Source organism: Coregonus clupeaformis, chromosome 10, assembly GCF_020615455.1.
Source record: "Coregonus clupeaformis isolate EN_2021a chromosome 10, ASM2061545v1, whole genome shotgun sequence".
NCBI classification, from domain to species: Eukaryota; Metazoa; Chordata; class Actinopteri; order Salmoniformes; family Salmonidae; genus Coregonus; species Coregonus clupeaformis.
The window spans coordinates 53,491,463-53,511,105 of record NC_059201.1 but is presented as its reverse complement, the minus strand read 5'-3'; the positions used below and the strand labels follow the sequence as shown (position 1 = coordinate 53,511,105).

The 19,643-nt window shown below is 42.4% G+C and overlaps 1 protein-coding gene across 1 annotated transcript; it reads right to left on the bottom strand.

The window, feature by feature from the left end:
• Nucleotides 1–4,295: 4,295 nt before the first annotated feature.
• On the bottom strand, nt 4,296–8,725 carry LOC121576019 (transcription factor 15). The gene is made up of 2 exons (XM_041889316.1): nt 8,059–8,725; nt 4,296–4,803 (listed from the first exon to the last, which is right to left on the bottom strand). The coding sequence occupies exons 1-2, from the start codon at nt 8,554–8,556 to the stop codon at nt 4,738–4,740; spliced, it is 564 nt and encodes a 187-aa protein (XP_041745250.1). The 5' UTR covers nt 8,557–8,725; the 3' UTR covers nt 4,296–4,737.
• Nucleotides 8,726–19,643: the final 10,918 nt, after the last annotated feature.

Sequence of the window (19,643 nt, the reverse complement as noted above, 5' to 3'; positions counted from 1 at the left end):
AAGCATTCCATGCGCTGAGTTATTAATTTAACATACAGAGGACTCATAGGATTGTGTTCATGGTAGATGGACGTCAAGGCTGTATCCATAAATCGCTTAAGAGTGCTGATCTAGGATATATATATATATATATATTATTTTTTATAATGAATAAGATGACATGGACAGAGGGGACCTGATCCTAGATCTGCAGTGTACTCTGAGAGGTTTTGTGCGTACAGTTTCTGATATTATACAAGCAGGCCTGATGGATGGACATCTCCACTTGACCCCCAGTGACCCCATGCTCCTGCTCAAAACAATAATGAACTATTACGCCCTGATGGATGGTTACTAAGGATGGAAGCCTCTTTCCTCCTGAAGGGCTGCTTGCGCACTCATATTGTTTAAAAATTTTGCTAGGGGAGAAATCGGGCTCGAAATTAGCCACTTTTTCACCTCAGCATTAAGGACCCCGCCCTGCGTCTGAGGCCCAGCGGCAGGAGCGGGAGCCAGAGAAATGCAGCAATCAGGGCCCGGCCCCAGCAGACTGACATTGTCTCTAGGCTAATGTCTCAGGGCATTCCTTCACTTCCTCCCTTTGCGCACTGTAGGGAAACAATAGCCCCCAGTGTGTCCGCTGGGCGGAGAGTGTGTCAACATTATCGCTCCTACAGTACACGCACACCCACGCAGGTACACACACACACACTGTTCCCCTCCCTCTGTCTGGCTCTGGTTAGGCCTGCTTGGCTGGATTCGGTTGCTCCCCATCCCTCCCATCCATGGAAAAATGCTCATAAAAAATCAGAAGCAGTGTATCCAAGGCCCTGTCTCATGAAAGGGCCACAGTGCGTGTCTCAATGCGATTAGCTCTTCTGACATGCAGGTTGGACAGGAAGCTTTAGGTTGAACGGGGGGCCAACGTCCCTTGTTGATTGTGTGAGATAAGGCACCACAAGGGTTTGTTTTGGTCGAAGCATGGTGGAGGGAACTGTATTACATTTACATTTTAGTCATTTAGCAGACGCTCTTATCCAGAGCGACTTACAGTTATGTCCTATGGTTCCCTCGGCAAATGTCTAGCAGATGGCTGGGTGGGAATTGAGTAAGTGATGCATGGGGACTCCTTTGACAAGACAATTTACTTCAAAGTGTATATCTTCCTTTTATTCCATCTCAACTCCATGGCAGTAAAGAGTTCTGTTCTCAACAACATACAGGTTGTTGCTGTAAATGCTTAATAAAGGTAAGTAACAATAACAACAGTATCCTCCAGACCAGGCAGTGTTACAGTAGCCTACAGGTTGTTGTACTGTTACAGTGTAACACATTTTCTCCCATAAACTTACCAGCTGTTAGGGACTTCGTGTAACAGTACATTCCTCTGGACTATAATACATGATGGAATGCCAGGCTTTCCCACCCATTAATTAAAATTAGAAGCTGGACATCTGGACCCCAGCTCTGCAGGCTGATGTCAGGACTGGCACTGACCCAGGACCTGCTGGCCCCACAGGGAGGGCCTTTGCTGGGTCGGCTGTTCCTGCTTTTCCTTCCTGTTCCTCCGTGACATCTTCCTGCCTCGGGGGCCTCTGGGAGCCATTTGAAGGGGCCCCAAGACCCAGAGTTACGGAATAAGCTCAGGCAACAGCAGTTTCTAATTAGTCCGTTTTGACAGCAGACCTGGGTTCAAATACTATTTGAAATGTTTAATATTATTTGAGCATTTGATTTAGTTTGCCTGGAGTGCCAGGTGGATGAGGTTTGCACCTTTCAAACAAATGTATAGGTTCAATTACGCCAGGCAAACTCAATCAAGCCCAGTTAACGTATTTGAAATTATTTTGAATAGTTTTTGAACCCAGGTCTGTTTGACAGAATAAATAAATTGGTCATTTAGCAGACGCTCTTATCCAGAGCGACTTACAGGAGCAATTAGGGTTAAGTGCCTTGCTCAAGGGTACATCGACAGATTTTTCACCTAGTCGGCTCGGGGATTAGAACCAGAGACCTTTCGGTTACTGGCACAACGCTCTTAACCACTAAGCTACCTGCCGCCCAATACATGATGGACAGCAGGTGGAGTGGGACTGGGAGTGTTTTAATGCAAGTGCACAATTATTTGTACATTCTTGAGGGGTTATGGCTGTAACTACAACAATGCCACTTTGTAACACTTGCCATTTAAAGTAATGTTGTAATTGTGGTGACATGACAACATTCCAAATCTGGTAATGGGAGCTGTGATATTGTAGCCTGATTGCCAGTCTGTTTAGCTAACATTCCACTCCATGGCACATAACATGGAGTACAAGGAGTGGAATGTTAGCTTAACAGACAGACAACCAGGCTACTGATATTATTTTATTAGCCTTATATTATAAGAGTTGAGGTAACCAACCACTCAAACAATGTCACAGCATGTGTGTTATGAGGAAAATACATCATATAAGTCCATATGAAATTACATGTTGGCTTTATAACAGAGGATTTAAAGAAATTACTAAATCACAACTTACACAGGTTTAGAGGTGCTTTACAAAACAATAACTCCCCTCTTATAAACTCTCTCTCTCTCACTCACTCACTCACACACTCAGACAAACTAAGGCATGCACACACGCACACACACACACACACACACACACACATACACCCACAGCTCTCTGACCCCTCCATACCTCTCCAGCTCTGGAGAGTTGTGATTTACGCTATGAACATATCAGCAGCTGTGTTTTGCTCAACACAGGCTGCTAGGGTGATATTAGGTGTGACTAATCAATAGCACATGTGCATTAAAACCCACGAGATTTACTCAAACACACCAGTGTTAAAGCCCTGCAGCTTACTGCTTACTGGGATCCTCTGCAGCTCTTGAAATACCGCTTCAATAAGCCAAAACCATTGAACGGTTTCTACTCTAAGTGCACTGTACTGCAGACCCGAGTATTGATAGACTTGGATCGGGATCTGAAACTCTAACATTGAATTTGTTCAATTGGTAACACTTTACTTTAAGCCAATGATTAAGTGATAATGCATTGTAAGACTTGTCTTGAGCATGTATGACTGACCCCTTTATAATGTCTTATAATTATCTCATAATGATCCAGACTAAATACCAGCCAGTTTGAGTCAGTTGAAATTTTGATAAATATATAGTATTGCTGAGCGATTAACCGAAATGTTGGATATTTTTCGGTTTTTAAACAACTAATTGACCGACCTTAGTTCAATTATTTGAAATTAATTTTGTTCTGTTTTTTTTCTGTGAGCTCGATGTGCAGTTTCTGTAGAGATACATCAGATCAAGCCTGAACTGTGCGATGTAGTAGAGAGTTGTAGTTTCCAACAGGCCAATATTCTATATAGTTTACCGCAAAAAGAGTGGTAATTAACTACAATGACCATAATCCATTGCGCGCCCGTTTAAACTTGTGCGGCGCAGACACGGAGACAGAAGACAGAACGCGCGATCGAGAGGGATGTAAAGCGGTTGCTTCGTGAGCCTGAAAATTAATGATCTAAGTGATTAATAGTTGGTATTCAGCAGTCATAAAAGTATGCCTTATTTACTTCGAAGAACTACTAAAATAGTGATTTTGTCAGACAGCATAGGCAGCAGCTCTATAGAGATAAGATGATGACTTGCAATGAAATAATAAAGTAATCAAATAAAACAAATATTTTATTAAATTAATGTGAATAAATGATCGTTAATAAGTGATAAGCAGTAATGGGCAGTCATTACCATCCATTGACTGCAGTCACTACCATCCATTGACCGAAATCGAAAACCGTGATTCTTTTTTTTATCATCGAACCGAAACCGAACCAACCTCAAAAAGCACTACTAGATAGAGACATTACATTTTTAAGCCTTGTTATAAGACATTAATAGAGTCTCATATATGTGTTTACATAAACAGGCTATAAAGCATTATTACCTGCAGGCTTTAACTAAACTGTTACCAATTGTTCAACTCACTACCTTTGTCTTTTACCATCTTTTCCTGATATTAGGCATCGGTCCAGCAATGTGCCACACGTTTTGATGGTTTCCATGAGTAATCATTAGTCTTGACAATAGATCTACCAACACTACTCATGTTGCCTTTCCTGTTTCCCCTTTAACTTTGTACAGCAAATTCAGAGAATGATGATTCAGAGCGATTCATGTATTCCCCACACACTGACATGTCCTATCCTTATTTTTAAAATTGGCCAATCTCAGATATTTTGGAAAGTCCCTATCTCGCACTTCCTTAGCAGAGATTCCTTAGTATTGCTCAAGGATAAGGTCAACCATATCGGAAATTCCCAGACATACTTTATCTTTAAAAAATCTGTTACATCACCTTGTTGGTAGACATTTTGTAAGTTATATCAAAATAACACCACAACATTTTTGGGATTGAGTGGCTGAAATAAAGACTAGGGACAACTACAACTATGTAAAAAAATATATTTTTTTAAAGCAAAATTCAAAATGGTGTTGAAAAGGCAACCAAATAAAGTCTCATTTATGAAAATGTAAATACAAAATCACATTTTCCATTATCAGCATTACGGCAGAGAGGAGCAGCCTTTTCTCACACAAACAAATTCCTTAAACTCGTCTTTTTGACAATCTTTTCCCAAAGTTCGAGGGCATTCTGACCTATGTGTCGGTATATGTACAGTAGGTGTGTTAGCTGGAGTTTTTTCCCTGAGGTGCTGACTTGAATTCAACAATCCTTGAAGTCTGAGAGCCGTCTATTTTTGGCTCATCCGTATTGCACTGGCTCCATGCATTTTCAGACAACCCCGTCCATCTTTCCCCTGCAAAAACAAATGTCATGTTAGGCCAAAATGTTGCAATAACATCAGAATTGATTTCTGTCCTGAAAATTCTGCTGTTGGAAACATCTGCGACCAAAACATGAATACTACATGCATGTTTGTCATTGGCTTAACCCTAGAGTCTACGCCTATAAAAAAGTATTTTATGAAACACTGAATTTGGCCTTACTGCTATTAGCCCATAGAAACGCATTGAATAACAGATTCATACATGGAAAAACAGATTGTCAAAAAACTATTCTAAAGGAAGTTTGTTTTGAAGTGTCTGGCCTATATCTGAGAGATACAGTATAAGGATGATCAGGAAACAAGACATATTAAACCCCTTTTTTTAGGCACTAAATTACTCCCAAATACAATGATTGTACAAAACATTAGGAACACCTGCTCTTTCCATGACATAGACTGACCAGGTGAATCCAGGTGAAAGCTATGATCCCTTATTGACGTCACTTGTTAAATCCACTTCAATCAGTGTAGATGAAGGGGAGGAGACAGGTTAAAGGAGGATTTTTAAGCATTGAGACAATTGAGACATGGATTGTGTATGTGTGCCATTCAGAGGGTGAATTGGCAAGACAAAATATTTAAGTGCCTTTGAACAGGGTATGGTAGTAGGTGCCAGGCGCACCGGTTTGAGTGTGTCAAGAACTGCAACACTTTTGACAACTTGTAGAGTCCATGCCCTGACGAATTGAGCCTGTTCTGAGGGCAAAAGGGGATGCAACTCAATATTAGGAAGGTGTTTTGTACACTCAGTGTATACTTATATTATTAGTACAGGGCTACCTTCAGACGAGTCTTGTGAGGCTTGTTAGCATAACAACCAACGTGTTTGTGAGAGTCTCACCTTTCCATAGAGGAGTCATATTAGTGTGTAGCCCAAACTGTTCGGAAGCTACATACAGAAGTTGGCAGATTAGTACCGACTTCAGACAAGTCCCGTGGAACTTGTGGGGGTCGTAGAGCAAAACGCAGGGTTTTCTATAAAGGGTCGTAATAGTTTGTAGGCCAAACCGTTCGGACGCTACAGACGTTTTCTTGAGAAGACCGATTTTTCGGATGTCTCATGGTCTGACAAACACCGCTGTAGCTTTGCCACCTTTCACCGCAGATGTGGAAGGCCGACATCGGCGGATTGAGACACAGCCCATGCTTAAACAGACAGATTCTTATGGGGATTTTTTTATTATACTAATTAGATTTCAGCGGGGTCACGGACATCGACTTTAGGGGCATTATTATTAATCCAAGCTACCTCTCCCTTGAGGATAATACCAATAGCTAATTATATTATTATTATTATAATTAATAATGTAATTGATATCAACAACCCCTCGGCCCCTCAGTTTTTCCTTTAAAGAATATCTTAGCAGACTGAAAATGATATTAATAAATACATGACGTCCCAAACATTTGCCATTTGGGTGTTCTCTCTCAAGAAGATGTTTGACAGATTGAAGCTGAACTGATGGATACCTATTATGATGAATCTTCATGTGACATGGCAAGAAAGTATTTTGTTATCGTCCTAGTATTATTTTTATGCCATATTATCATTGTGACATTAACTATGTTTGACATTTATTGTTTGGATATACTGCAATAACTAGACTACAAACCCAAACTAATTTTAAGTGGCCAATCAAAACAAGTCTAGGGTTAATTAAACATGCTACTACCTTTGTAGAGGATATTGAATGCAACAAAAGTAGACTATAATAACATATATACAGTGCCTTCAGAAAGTATTCACACCCTTTGACTTTTTCCACATTTTGTTGTGTTACAGCCTGAATTTAAAATGGATTAAATTTAGATTTTGTGTCACTGGACTACACACAATACCCCATAATGTCAAAGTAGAATTATGTTTTTAGAAATGTTTGCAAATTAATAAAATAAATGTTTTTAAAAAGCTGAAATGACTTGAGTCAATAAGTATTCAACCCCTTTGTTATGGCAAACCTAATAAGTTCAGGAGTAAAAATGTGCTTAACAAGTTACATAATAAGTTTCATGGACTCACTCTGTGTGCTGTAATAGTGTTTAACATTATTTTTTAATAACTACCTCATCTCTGTACCCCACACACAATTATCTGTAAGGTCCCTCAGTCGAGCAGTGAATTTCAAACACAGATTCAACCACAAAGACCAGGGAGGTTTTCCAATGCCTCGCAAAGAAGGGCACCTACTGGTAGATAAAAATTAAAAAAGAAGATCCCTTGGAGCATGTTGAAGTTATTAATTACACTTTCGATGGTGTATCATTACACCCAGTCACTACAAAGATACAGCTGTCCTTCCTAACTCAGTTGCCAGTGAGGAAGGAAACCCCTCAGGGATTTTACCATGAGGCCAATGGTGACTTCAAAACAGTTACAATGTTTGGGGCAAATCCAACACAACACATCACTGAGTACCACTCTTCATATTTTCAAGCATGGTGGTGGCTGTATCATGTTATGGGTATGCTTGTCATCAGCAAGGACTAGGGAGTTTTTTTTAAATAAAAAGAAACAGAATAGAGCTAAGCACAGGCAAAATCCTAGAGGAAAACCTGGTTCAGTCTGCTTTCCAACAGACACTGTGAGACAAATTCACCTTTCAGCAGGACAATAACCTAAAATACAAGGCCAAATTTTCACTGGAGTTGCTTACCAAGACAACATTGAATGTTCCTGAGTGGCCTAGTTACCATTTTTACTTAAATCAGGTTGAAAAATCTATGGCAAGACTTGAAAATGGCTGTCTAGCAATGATCAACAACCAACTTGACAGAGCAAGAAGAATTTTTAAAAGAATAATGTGCAAATATTGTACAATCCAGGTGTGCAAAGCTCTTTGAGATTTACCCATAAATATAGTTGTAATCGCTGCCAAAGGTGATTCTAACATGTATTGACTCAGGGGTGTGAATACTTATATAAATAAGATATTTCTGTATTTCATTTTCAATAAGTTTGCAAAAATTTCTAAAAACATGTTTTCACTTTGTCATTAAGGGTTATTGTATGTAGATGGGTGAGGATTGTTTTTGATGTAATCCATTTTGAATTCAGGCTGTAATACAACAAAATGTGGAATAAGTTAAGGGGTATGAATACTTTCTAAAGGCACTGTACACTACTAGGCTGTCAAGGGTGCCATGCTGCCTGTCTAGTCTACTATGTAAAATAATATAAATATACTTGGAATTCATACTTGACATAGCATTGTCATGCACGTTTACCAATTTTCGCTGGTTGCTCAAGCAAAAGGTGCAGATAGTTCTGGGTTGCTTCCTCTCGCCATGTCCTTGCGCGCGGTACACTGCACTCAGGCACGGCTGCCCATCCTCACGCCCGTCCCCAAGCACCAGAACGTTGGCCAAGTGCGAGATGTAGCTGGACGCCAACCGGAGCGTTTCAATTTTGGAGAGCTTTCTGTCCACCGGCTCCGTGGGTATGAGTGTCCGGAGCGCGGTGAAGGCCGTGTTGACGCTCTGGGTCCGGTCTCGCTCCCTGGCGTTGGCTGTGTTGCGCTGTTTGACCACAACAACCCCACCGACTCCCACCATGCGGGAAAGCTGCCGACAAGTCTTATCTGAAGAGGCACAGCATCCATAGCTCTGGTCAGAGCTGCCGTCGCTCTCGCTGCGGTTCTCCTCGTCGTCCGAGATCATGTTGAGGTCAGGAGGGTAGGAGGAGAAGGGGTGAGTTGCCACCGGCCGAAACATCGTAAAAGCCATTATAAACTAAAGTATAACCCAATTACAATGAATAAAGTATTCCTTAGAGAAGAAGCCTACAGTTTAATTTGTGCTCATGGACAGCCGTTGAGGTCAGAACTTGCATAGGAATTCCCCCTCGAATAGGAAAAAATTGTTTTGACATATCCCCATAGGATGGTGTTGCCGTATGGTCAACAGTGAGTGCTTGAGTGAGCTCTTATAGCCAGCCCACTGTAGCTCTGCAGAAGGGGAGGGGTTGTTTGGGACACTACATTTACATTTTAGTCATTTAGCAGACGCTCTTATCCAGAGCGACTTACAGTTAGTGAGTGCATACATTTTTATTTTCATACTGGCCCCCCCTGGGAATTGAACCCACAACCCTGGCGTTGCAAGCGCCATGCTCTACCAAAAGGACCAATTAGGCTACTGTCCAAAAGGAACCATTGCCCTCCAAAATTATATTATAAACTATAAACAACTTTTATTATTTTAATAGGTCAGTATCTTTTTAATAAATTGAAGTATTATTTGCATGATATGGTGTAGCCATGTACCTAAACTCCTCCATGGAGTTGAGCGCAGACTACAGTTTTTTAAATGAACCTCAGACTCCTTCGAGTCGATATGCTTTGATACTTCAAATTGTTAAACCCTTACAGTGTACAGTTTGTCCTCTATTGTTGCGTGCCTGTCTTTGTTTGCTGAAATCCAAAACCTGTTCATTCTTAAACCTTTTTAATAAAACGTTAATCAAAAAACAACCACCGACTGTTTCCTTGTTGAGATTCAAATGGCACATGCACCTTCTTGCTGAGTTGCCATCTTAGTTCAACAGCAATGAGGAAACAGTCGGTCGTTGTATTTGGTTAATGTTTTATTAAAAAGGTATAAGAATGAACATATTTGAAGTATTGACGCATAGTGACTCGAAGGAGTCGTAGGTTCATTAAAAAAACTATAGTCTGTGCTCAACTCTGTGGAGGAGTTGAAGTACTTGGCTAGATATGGTGGAGCTTCAATTATTTATTTAATTCCCATTTGTATTTATTAGGGATCCCCATTAGCTGCTGCAGCTGCTCTTCCTGGAGTCCAAACACATTAAGGCACTTACATTACACATAAAACAAGAGATAAAACAGTACATCATATAACATTATTACACCACTACATATCTACAACACAAAATGTATGATACCACCATACAACAATATTACAATGTACGTGTGTGTAGTGTGTGTGCTAGCGCCCGTATGTGTGTGTCTGTACCTGTGTGTGTGCCTCTTCACAGTCCCCGCTGTTCCATAAGGTGTATTTTGATCTGTTTTTTAAATCAGATTATACTGCTTGCATCAGTTACCTGATGTGGAATAGAGTTCCATGTAGTCATGGCTCTATGTAGTACTGTGCACCCCCCATAGTCTGTTCTTGATTTGGGAATTGTGAAGAGACCTCTGGTGGCATGTGTTGAGGGGTATGCATGAGTGTCTGAGCTGTGTGCTAGTAGTTTAAACAGACAGCTCGGTGCATTCAGCTTGTCAACACTTCTTACAAAAACAAGTAGTGATGAAGTCAATCTCTTCTCCACATTTAAGGGCCAGCCGTGCTGCCCTGTTCTGAGCCAATTGTAATTTCCCTAAGTCCCTTTTTGTGGCACCTGACCAAACGACTGAACAGTAGTCCAGGTGCGACCAAACTAGGGCCTGTAGGACCTGCCTTGTTGATAGTGTTGTTAAGAAGGCAGAGTAAAGCTTTACTATGGACAGACTTCTCCCCATCATAGCTAGTGTTGTATCAATATGTTTTGACCATGACAGTTTAAAATCCAGGGAAACTCCAAGCAGTTTATTCACCTTAACTTGCTCAATTTCCACATTATTCATTACAAGATTTAGTTGAGGTTTAGGGTTTAGTGAATGATTTGTCCCAAATACAATGCTTTTAGTTTTATAAATATTTAGGACTTACTTATTCCTTGCCACCCATTCTGAAACTAACTGCAGCTCTTTGTTAATTGTTAAAGGAGAGGCTTCCATTAAACAGTCTTTGACACTGGAGGCTGCTATTGCCAATTTATTATGTACCACAATTACAAAAATAGCTATTGTGTATATATATATATATATATATATTTACCAACATTGTACTTATTTAAATAGGCCTAGTGCCATTTTTGCATATTCAAATTATGTCATTAGTGGGATTATGCATAGGAATGTGAAGCGTGAAACTCTCACCACATATAAAGTGAGATTAAAAACATAGTGATGTTCTGTTGTTTGTGCAGCACATGAACAACTGCTGAAATGCAAAACAACTAAAACCACAGCTCTGATGGCCTATTATAGTTCTTTATCATGTAATCCAATTAAAGTACACCTACAGAGAAACATTTTATAAGTGTTGTCTATGCTCCTCATAGAGATAATAACACTTTACTTAAAGCATCTTATGATATGGTATGTGGTTCTATGTTTAACATTTTCAACTGTTACAGACTAAAGCCCCTGTGACAGATCCTGTCCTCAGAGGCCAATCTAACAGTGGTGCAACGGTGAGCCCTAGTTAGTTTGTCTAATGGGTTAAGTGAGCTGGGTAAATAAACAGGCAGCAGATGCTGGAGGTGATCAAGCCCTCCACTTTCTCTAAATACGTCCCAAATGGCACCCTATTCCCTATATAGTGCACTACTTGTGATGGGCCTTGGTCAAAAGTAGTGCACTATAAAGTGAAAAGGGTGCCATTTGGGATGCAGTCACTGACTGTGGAAAAGCAAATGGCTTCCAGATTTGCTGGTGTGTGACATCAAAGGGCCTGTTTGGCCTGTTTTTACAAAACACAACCTCTGACACATCAAGCCACCAGCAGGCCCTGCTGGTTCTGGCCCTAGCTCAGCTGCACCAACAATGGCGACCTGCAGAAGACCTGGTCCCCACTTGTAAACCGTGACACTGCAAGATAATTTTTACTGCTCCTCAGCCGCGACCAACACAACCCTTTGCTCACTTTCCCCAAACTCACAGTTTGGAACCGTAAATACTTTGGCCCCCCGCACCAAGGAATGCCTTTAAAAACCTGTTGAGGTGATTAACTAAGGGATATTGTCACAGTGTGTAGCACTCTATGGCAAAACGCCTAATTCACCCGAGTTTCGTCAAAATCAGGCCAATGGTTCTGAGACATCTCGCGTGACTAACGTACGTACAGTTGATGACTATAGCGCCCCCCTTGGACCAATCAGTGTAATTTTGTAAATGCCGGATCACTCTATGACAAGACGCATCAATCACTCAAGTTTAATAAAAAACAGGCCAGTGGGGTCTGAGATATTGTGTGGGTTAGCTAGACTCATGTCCCTGAGCATGTGTGCCAAATTTCATCACTCTGAGTCACAGATCAAGCGATATAAACATGTGCCTGTTATAGCGCCATGTGGTCGATATGAATGTTCTTGCATATGTTGAGTCTTCAGTGTTTGCAACATGTGTATCAAATTTTGTTACAATACGAATATCCTTGACTGATTTATATGCATTTATGTGCCGGACCATGCCCACGTGACTATTTATTGGTCAATAGTGGCCATGTTGTTTTAGGTCCTAGTCTGGAAAATATTGCATTACAAAACCTTGGTCCATAGATGCCACATATCAAGTTTCGTGCATATCGGTCATTCGGTGCCAGAGGAGTATCATTTTAAGTGTTTTTCACAACATTCTAAATGGTGGAAAGTCCATCATGTTGGACCTTATGTGTCCTAAGGCAAATGTGTTCCTTGTGATGAGAGGGACCGATGTACCGAATTTCATGACTTTAGATCAAACGGGGTTAGGGGCGTGACCTTTCAAAGTTTACATTTTCAATCGCTTGTTATAGCGCCACTATCTGGCCAATCAGTGTAATGTTATAAATGCTGGATCTTAATGGCACGTCGCATCATTCACCCAAGTTTCATCAAAATCGTCCCAGTGCTGTCTGAGATATCATCTGAGATATCACGTGTGACGAACGAACATACTAACGGACGGAGACAGATCCACAGTCCCTTCTCCGATTTCATTGTGGGGGACAATGAAAAATGAGAGTCATGTTTTAAGTAATGTCTGCATTCTCATCGACGGGGCTGTAGTGGAACAGGTTGAGAGCTTCAAGTTCCTTTGTGTCCACATCACCAACAAACTATCATGGTCCAAACACACCAAGACAGTCGTGAAGAGGGCACGACAAAGCCTATTCCCCCTCAGGAGACTAAAAAGATTTGGCATGGGTCCTCAGATCCTCAAAAAATTCTACAGCTGCACCATCGAGAGCATCCTGACTGGTTGCATCACCGCCTGGTATGGCAACTGCTTGGCCTCCGACCGCAAGGCACTACAGAGGGTAGTGCGTACGGCCCAGTACATCACTGGGGCAAAGCTTCCTGCCATCCAGGACCTCTATACCAGGCGGTGTCAGAGGAAGGCCCTCAAAATTGTCAAAGACTCCAGCCACCCTAGTCATAGACTGTTCTCTCTGCTACCGCACGGCAAGCGGTACCGGAGTGCCAAGTCTAGGTCCAAAAGACTTCTCAACAGCTTCTACCCCCAAGCCATAAGACTCCTGAACAGCTGATCATGGCTACCCGGACTATTTGCACTGCCCCCCCACCCCATCCTTTTTACGCTGCTGCTACTCTGTTAAGTATTTATGCATAGTCACTTTAACTCTACCCACATGTACATATTACCTCAACTACCTCAACTAGCCGGTGCCCCCGCACATTGACTCTGCAACGGTACCCCCCTGTATATATAGCCTCCCTACTGTCACTTTATTTTACTTCTGCTCTTTTTTTTCTCAACACTTTTTTTTGTTGTTGTTTTATTCTTACTTTTTTTGTTTAAAATAAATGCACTGTTGGTTAAGGGCTGTAAGTAAGCATTTCACTGTAATGTCTGCACCTGTTGTATTCGGCGCATGTGACCAATAAAATTTGATTTGAATTGATTAGGCAGGCAGCTGAACAATGTATCACAACAGGCCTGATAAACTTCCCTTTTAGGACAATTCACCATCGCCTCCCCCACACCTCCAGTCCATTTTCTCTCTTGGACAACACTTGCACTGTTTTGAGTGATGACACGGTGACCACATTGCGAGTCAGCCCCAATATTGTGTTAACGCCAGCAGAGCGCGGCCATGACGGCCCACTGGGTTAGATACTCTCTGTGGCCAGACATGTTGACTCATGGACGCCGCGGAGAAAACAGCTGCACAGGGGAGTGACTCAGACTCATGGCAGCTTTAGCCTGGTCCCAGATCTGTTTGTGCTATCTTGTCAACTCCTATGGTCATGAAGCCATAGGAGTTGTCAAGACAGCACACACCGTTCTGGAACTAGGCTAGAGTAGCTACTCCGCTGAGCACCCAGCCAGCTGCAGATCTCCTGGAATATTGGGGCATAAAATAGATTTTAATATTGACAATATATTCAACATGGCGTTTTTGTGTAGAAAAATGTATGCATATGTTAGGATATGAGAGGTCGGAATAACATTTCAGGTGACTGTATTGCTGATTTACTGATCGGCTTACACAGCTTTCTACATGTTGAGTTATCAGGACAGGTGGGACTTTCACTTAAATTCAGCATCAAATACTATACTTCAGTAGCCTGACTACACCCCAATGTATTTTCACTTTATTTTCACTTTATTTGTTGAGTCTGTAGAGCCACAAGTAACCCATATGTCAGCATAAATGACATATTTCTAATGGAATCTGGTCTGGTTTGTGATAAGACTTAAACTGACTGTACAAAACATTAGGAACACCTTCCTAATGTTGAGTTGCACCCGCATTTGCCCTCAGAACAGCCTCAATTCGTCGGGGCATGAACTACAGCGTTTCACATGGATGCTGGCCCATGTTGACTCCAATGCTTCCCACAGTTGGATGTCCTTTGGGTGGTGCACCATTCTTGATACACACGGGAAACTGTTGAGCGTGAAAAACCCAGCAGCGTTGCAGTTTTTCACTCTCAAACCGGTGCGCCTGGCACCTACTACCATACACCAAAGGCACTTAAATATTTTGTCTTGTCCATTCACCCTCTGAATGGCACACATACACAATCCATGTCTCAATTATTTCAAGACTTAAAAATCCTTCTTTAACCTGTCTCCTCCCCATCATCTACACTGATTGAAGTGGATTTAACAGGTGACATCAATCACCTCGAGTCATCTGGTCAGTCTATGTCATGGAAAGAGCAGGTGTTCCTAATGTTTTGTACACATCCTATAAAATAATAACAATGTACTGTATTGTGTTACATTGTTCTTTTATATAAAATACAAATAAATGTTTAAAATGCTTCGTAAACAACAGGTGTAGACTAACAGTGAAATGCTTACTTACGGGTCCTTTTTCAACAATGCAGAGTAAAAAAATAATAAACAAATTTAAAAAATAGAAATAGTGACACGAGGAATAAATACACAATGAATAACGAATAACAATGATGAGTAAAAATAACATGGCTATATACAGGGAGTACCAATACCGAGTCGATGTGCATGGGTACTAGGTAATTGAGATAGCTATGTACATACAGTGGGGAGAACAAGTATTTGATACACTGCCGATTTTGCAGGTTTTCCTACTTACAAAGCATGTAGAGGTCTGTAATTTTTATCATAGGTACACTTCAACTGTGAGAGACGGAATCTAAAACAAAAATCCAGAAAATCACATTGTATGATTTTTAAGTAATTAATTTGCATTTTATTGCATGACATAAGTATTTGATCACCTACCAACCAGTAAGAATTCCGGCTCTCACAGACCTGTTAGTTGTTCTTGAAGAAGCCCTCCTGTTATCCACTCATTATCTGTATTAACTGCACCTGTTTGAACTCGTTACCTGTATAAAAGACAACTGTCCACACAATCAATCAAACAGACTCCAACCTCTCCACAATGGCCAAGACCAGAGAGCTGTGTAAGGACATCAGGGATACAATTGTAGACCTGCACAAGGCTGGGATGGGCTACAGGACAATAGGCAAGCAGCTTGGTGAGAAGGCAACAACTGTTGGCGCAATTATTAGAAAATGGAAGAAGTTCAAAATGACGGTCAATCACCCTCGGTCTGGGGCTCCATGCAAGATCTCACCTCGTGGGGCATCAATGATCATGAGGAAGGTGAGGGATCAGCCCAGAACTACATGGCAGGACCTGGTCAATGACCTGAAGAGAGCTGGGACCACAGTCTCAAAGAAAACCATTAGTAACACACTAGGCCGTCATGGATTAAAATCCTGCAGCGCACGCAAGGTCCCCCTGCTCAAGCCAGCGCATGTCCAGGCCCGTCTGAAGTTTGCCAATGACCATCTGGATGATCCAGAGGAGGAATGGGAGAAGGTCATGTGGTCTGATGAGACAAAAATAGAGCTTTTTGGTCTAAACTCCACTCGCCGTGTTTGGAGGAAGAAGAAGGATGAGTACAACCCCAAGAACACCATCCCAACCGTGAAGCATGGAGTTGGAAACATCATTCTTTGGGGATGCTTTTCTGCAAAGGGGACAGGACGACTGCACCGTATTGTGGTCAGGTGCTTTGCAGTTGCCGTACCAAGCGGTGATGCACCCAGTCAAGATGCTCTCAATGGTGCAGCTGTATAACTTTTTGAGGATGTGAGGGCCCATGCCAAATATTTTCAGCCTCCTGAGGGGGAAGAGGCGCTGTCGTGCCCTCTTCACAACTGTGGGTGTGTGTGGACCATGTTAATTCCTTAGTGATGTGGCACCGAGGAACTTGAAGCTCTCGACCCACTCCACTGCAGCCCCATCAATGTGGATGGGGGTGTGCTCGGACCTCCGTTTCCTGTAGTCCACGATCAGCTCCTTTGTCTTGCTGATGTCGAAGGAGAGGTTGTTGTCCTGGCACCACACTACCAGGTCTCTGACCTCCTCCCTATAGGCTCCCATCATCGTCTGTGATCAGTCCTACCACCGTAATGGTGTTGGAGTCATGTGCGGCCACGTAGTCATTGATGAACAGAGAGTACAGGAGGGGACTAAGCACACACCCCTGAGGGGCCCCCGTGTTGATGGTCAGCGTGGTGGATGTGTTGTTGCCTACCCTCACCACCTGGGGGCGGCCCGTCAGGAAGTCCAGGATCCAGTTGCAGAGGGAGATGTTCAGTCCCAGGGTCCTGAGCTTGGTGATGAGCTTGGAGGGGACTATGGTGTTGAATGCTGAGCTGTAGTCAATGAACAGCATTCTTACATAGGTATTCCTTTTGTCCAAGTGTGTGAGGGCAGTGTTGAGTGCAATCGAGATTGCGTCATCTGTGGATCTGTTGGGGCGGTATGCGAATTGGAGTGGGTCCAGGGTGTCTGGGATGAGGGTGTTGATGTGAGCCATGACCAGCCTTTAAAAGCATTTCATGGCTATAGATGTCAGTACTACGGTGCGATAGTCATTTAGGTAGGTTACTGTACCTTGGCGTTCTTGGGCACGGGGACTATGGTTGTCTGCTTGAAACAAGTTGGTATTACTGACCGGATAAGGGATAGGTTTAAAATGTCAGTGAAGACACTTGCCAGCTAGTCAGTGCATGCTCTGAATACACATCCTGGTATTCCATCTGGCCCCACGGCCTTGCGAATGTTAACCTGTTTAAAGGTCTTACTCACATTGGCTATGGAGACTGAGATCAGCTGGTGCTCTCATGCATGGCTCAGTATTGCTTGCCTCGAATCATGGTTGGTGAATGGTCACTATGGAGACGACGTCGTCGATGCACTTATTAATGAAGCCGGTGACTGATGTGGTAAACTCTTCAATGTTATCGGATGAATCCCGGAACATATTCCAATCTGTGCTAGCGAAACAGTCCTGTAGCTTAGCATCCGCTTCAACTGACTTATTCCGTATTGAGCGGCGTCACTGGTACTTCCTATTTGAGTTTTTGCTTGTAAGCTAGTGATGAGTGATTAACCGAAATTTCTTAGATTTTTTGTTTTTTAAACAACTGACAACTGATCAACTGACCAATGTCGGTTCAATTATTTGAATTCCATTTCATTCTGTTTTTTTCTGTGAGCTCAATGCGCACATTGCACAGTTTCACTACAGATAAATCAGATCCAGCCTGAACTGTACAATGTAGTAGGGAGTTGTAGTTTCCAACAGGCCAATAGTCTACATAGTTTAGCGCATAAAATGTGGGAATTAACTACAATAACCATAATCCATTGTACATCTACTTGTCCGGTCTGTGTTTCTTTTACACCTGCTACAGAAGAGATGGAAGAATACGCAACCGTGAGGTGATATACTGTAGAGAGCAGCTTCGCAAGGTATCTCTACCTGAAAATACATTATATAAGTGATTGATAGTTGGTATTCAGCAGTCATAAAAGTATGCCTTGTTTACTTTGAAGAACTACAAAATAGTGATTTTGTCAGACAGCATAGGCAGCAGCTCTATAGAGATGAGATGATGACTTGGAATTAAATAATAAAGTAATCAAATAAAACAAATGTAATTTACACAACAACTGAAATATTTTATTAAAGTAAAATAATGTGAATAAATGATGGTTAATAAGTGATAAGCAGTAATGGGCAGTCACTACCATCATGGGACTTTATTAATTGTTTTATTCTGTGTTGTTACAGCATTCAACCCACATAATGCATAGTGCAGGAAGCAGGAGGATAGGGTAATGGTCTGATTTGCCAAAGGCAGGGCGAGGGAGGGCTTTGTATGTGTTTCTGTGTGTGGAATGAAGGTGATCTAGAGTTTTGTCACCTCTAGTTGCACATGTGACATGCTGGTAAATATTTGGTCAAGCGGATTTCAGTTTCCCTGCATTAAAATCACCGGCCATGAGAAACGGCGCCTCTGAATGTGCATTTTCATGTTTGCTTATGGCCCTATACAGCTCGTTGAATACGGTCTTAGTGCCAGCATGAGTTTGAGATGGTAAATAGACAGCTATGACAAATATAGATGAAAACTCTCTTGGTAGATTGTATGGTTTGCAGCTTATCATGAGGTATTCTAACTCAGGCGAGCAAAAACTAGAGACTTCCTTAACATTAGAGATTGTGCACCAGCTTTTGTTAACAAAGAGACACAACCCTCCTCCCTTCATCTTACCCGAGTCTGCCGTCCGGTCTTGACAATGCATAGAAAATCCAGCGAGATATATCCAGGTCCTCGTTCAGCCACGACTCTGAGAAACGTAGGATATCAGGTCCCGTTGATAGGATAGTCTCCGAACGGAGCTCATCCAGTTTGTTCTCAAGTGATTGCATGTTCGCCAATAGAACAGAGGGCATTGGCGGTCTATTTGCTTGCCGACGAAGTCTCATCATGATGCCGGCTCGCCTGTCTCTCTTTCGTCACTGCTTCCTCTTTCGAGTCCCAGGGACAAGGGCCTAGTCCGGAGTAAGCAGAACGTCCAGAGAGGCCGACTCGTATGTCAACCCCTTGATCACAACAGGAAGTCATCTCACACGCAACGATTATTTGGAGAAGCCCTCTAACAGGCCTTAATGGTCGCCCGGCCAGGCCTGCGGTTCCTCTGACCAGCAATATACAACTTCCTCTTGGGTCGCTTGGGACCTCGGGGCCCTTGTCTCAACTCTAAGGTGTTCACGGGTCGGCGAGGTTATCAGGCCAGAGAATCTACAAGAACCTACTCCTCTTTTATGATCCTATGATTTGATAAGATTTGATAAAGGCCCTTCCCCTACGTGCTCTTGATTGGTGGGCGGTTGTATCCTCAGTCGTGATTGGCTGAGGAAAGACCTGGAGTGGGGATGCCACGGATTGACTTTTTTGTTCACTGTGTATGGGGTTAGGCTGTTTTTAATGGCTACATCCTTTTCATGGACTGTGGTTCAGACAAGTGTGTGTGCATGTGTTTGTGTGTGTGTATGGACCGCATTGTGTCTCAAAATAGTCATCTGGAGTGCACTGAGAGTCTGAAACAGATAGCTGGATTTCCCATGGGTAGGCCAGTGGCTGGGGGCCAGGAAGGGAGGTCTCTGGGCCCCGTCTGGGCCAGAGTGGGGGAAAGGGGCCTGGTTCTCATGACACCTGACC

What these genes read in the sequence shown, in the direction of transcription:
- LOC121576019 (XM_041889316.1), bottom strand. Translation starts at nt 8,556, where the DNA reads ATGGCTTTTACGATGTTTCGGCCGGTGGCAACTCACCCCTTCTCCTCC. An exon ending in TGAGCAACCAGCGAAAATTG is followed by an intron (nt 4,804 to 8,058) that starts GTAAACGTGCAT and finishes TTGTTTTTGCAG; the next exon opens with GGGAAAGATGGACGGGGTTG.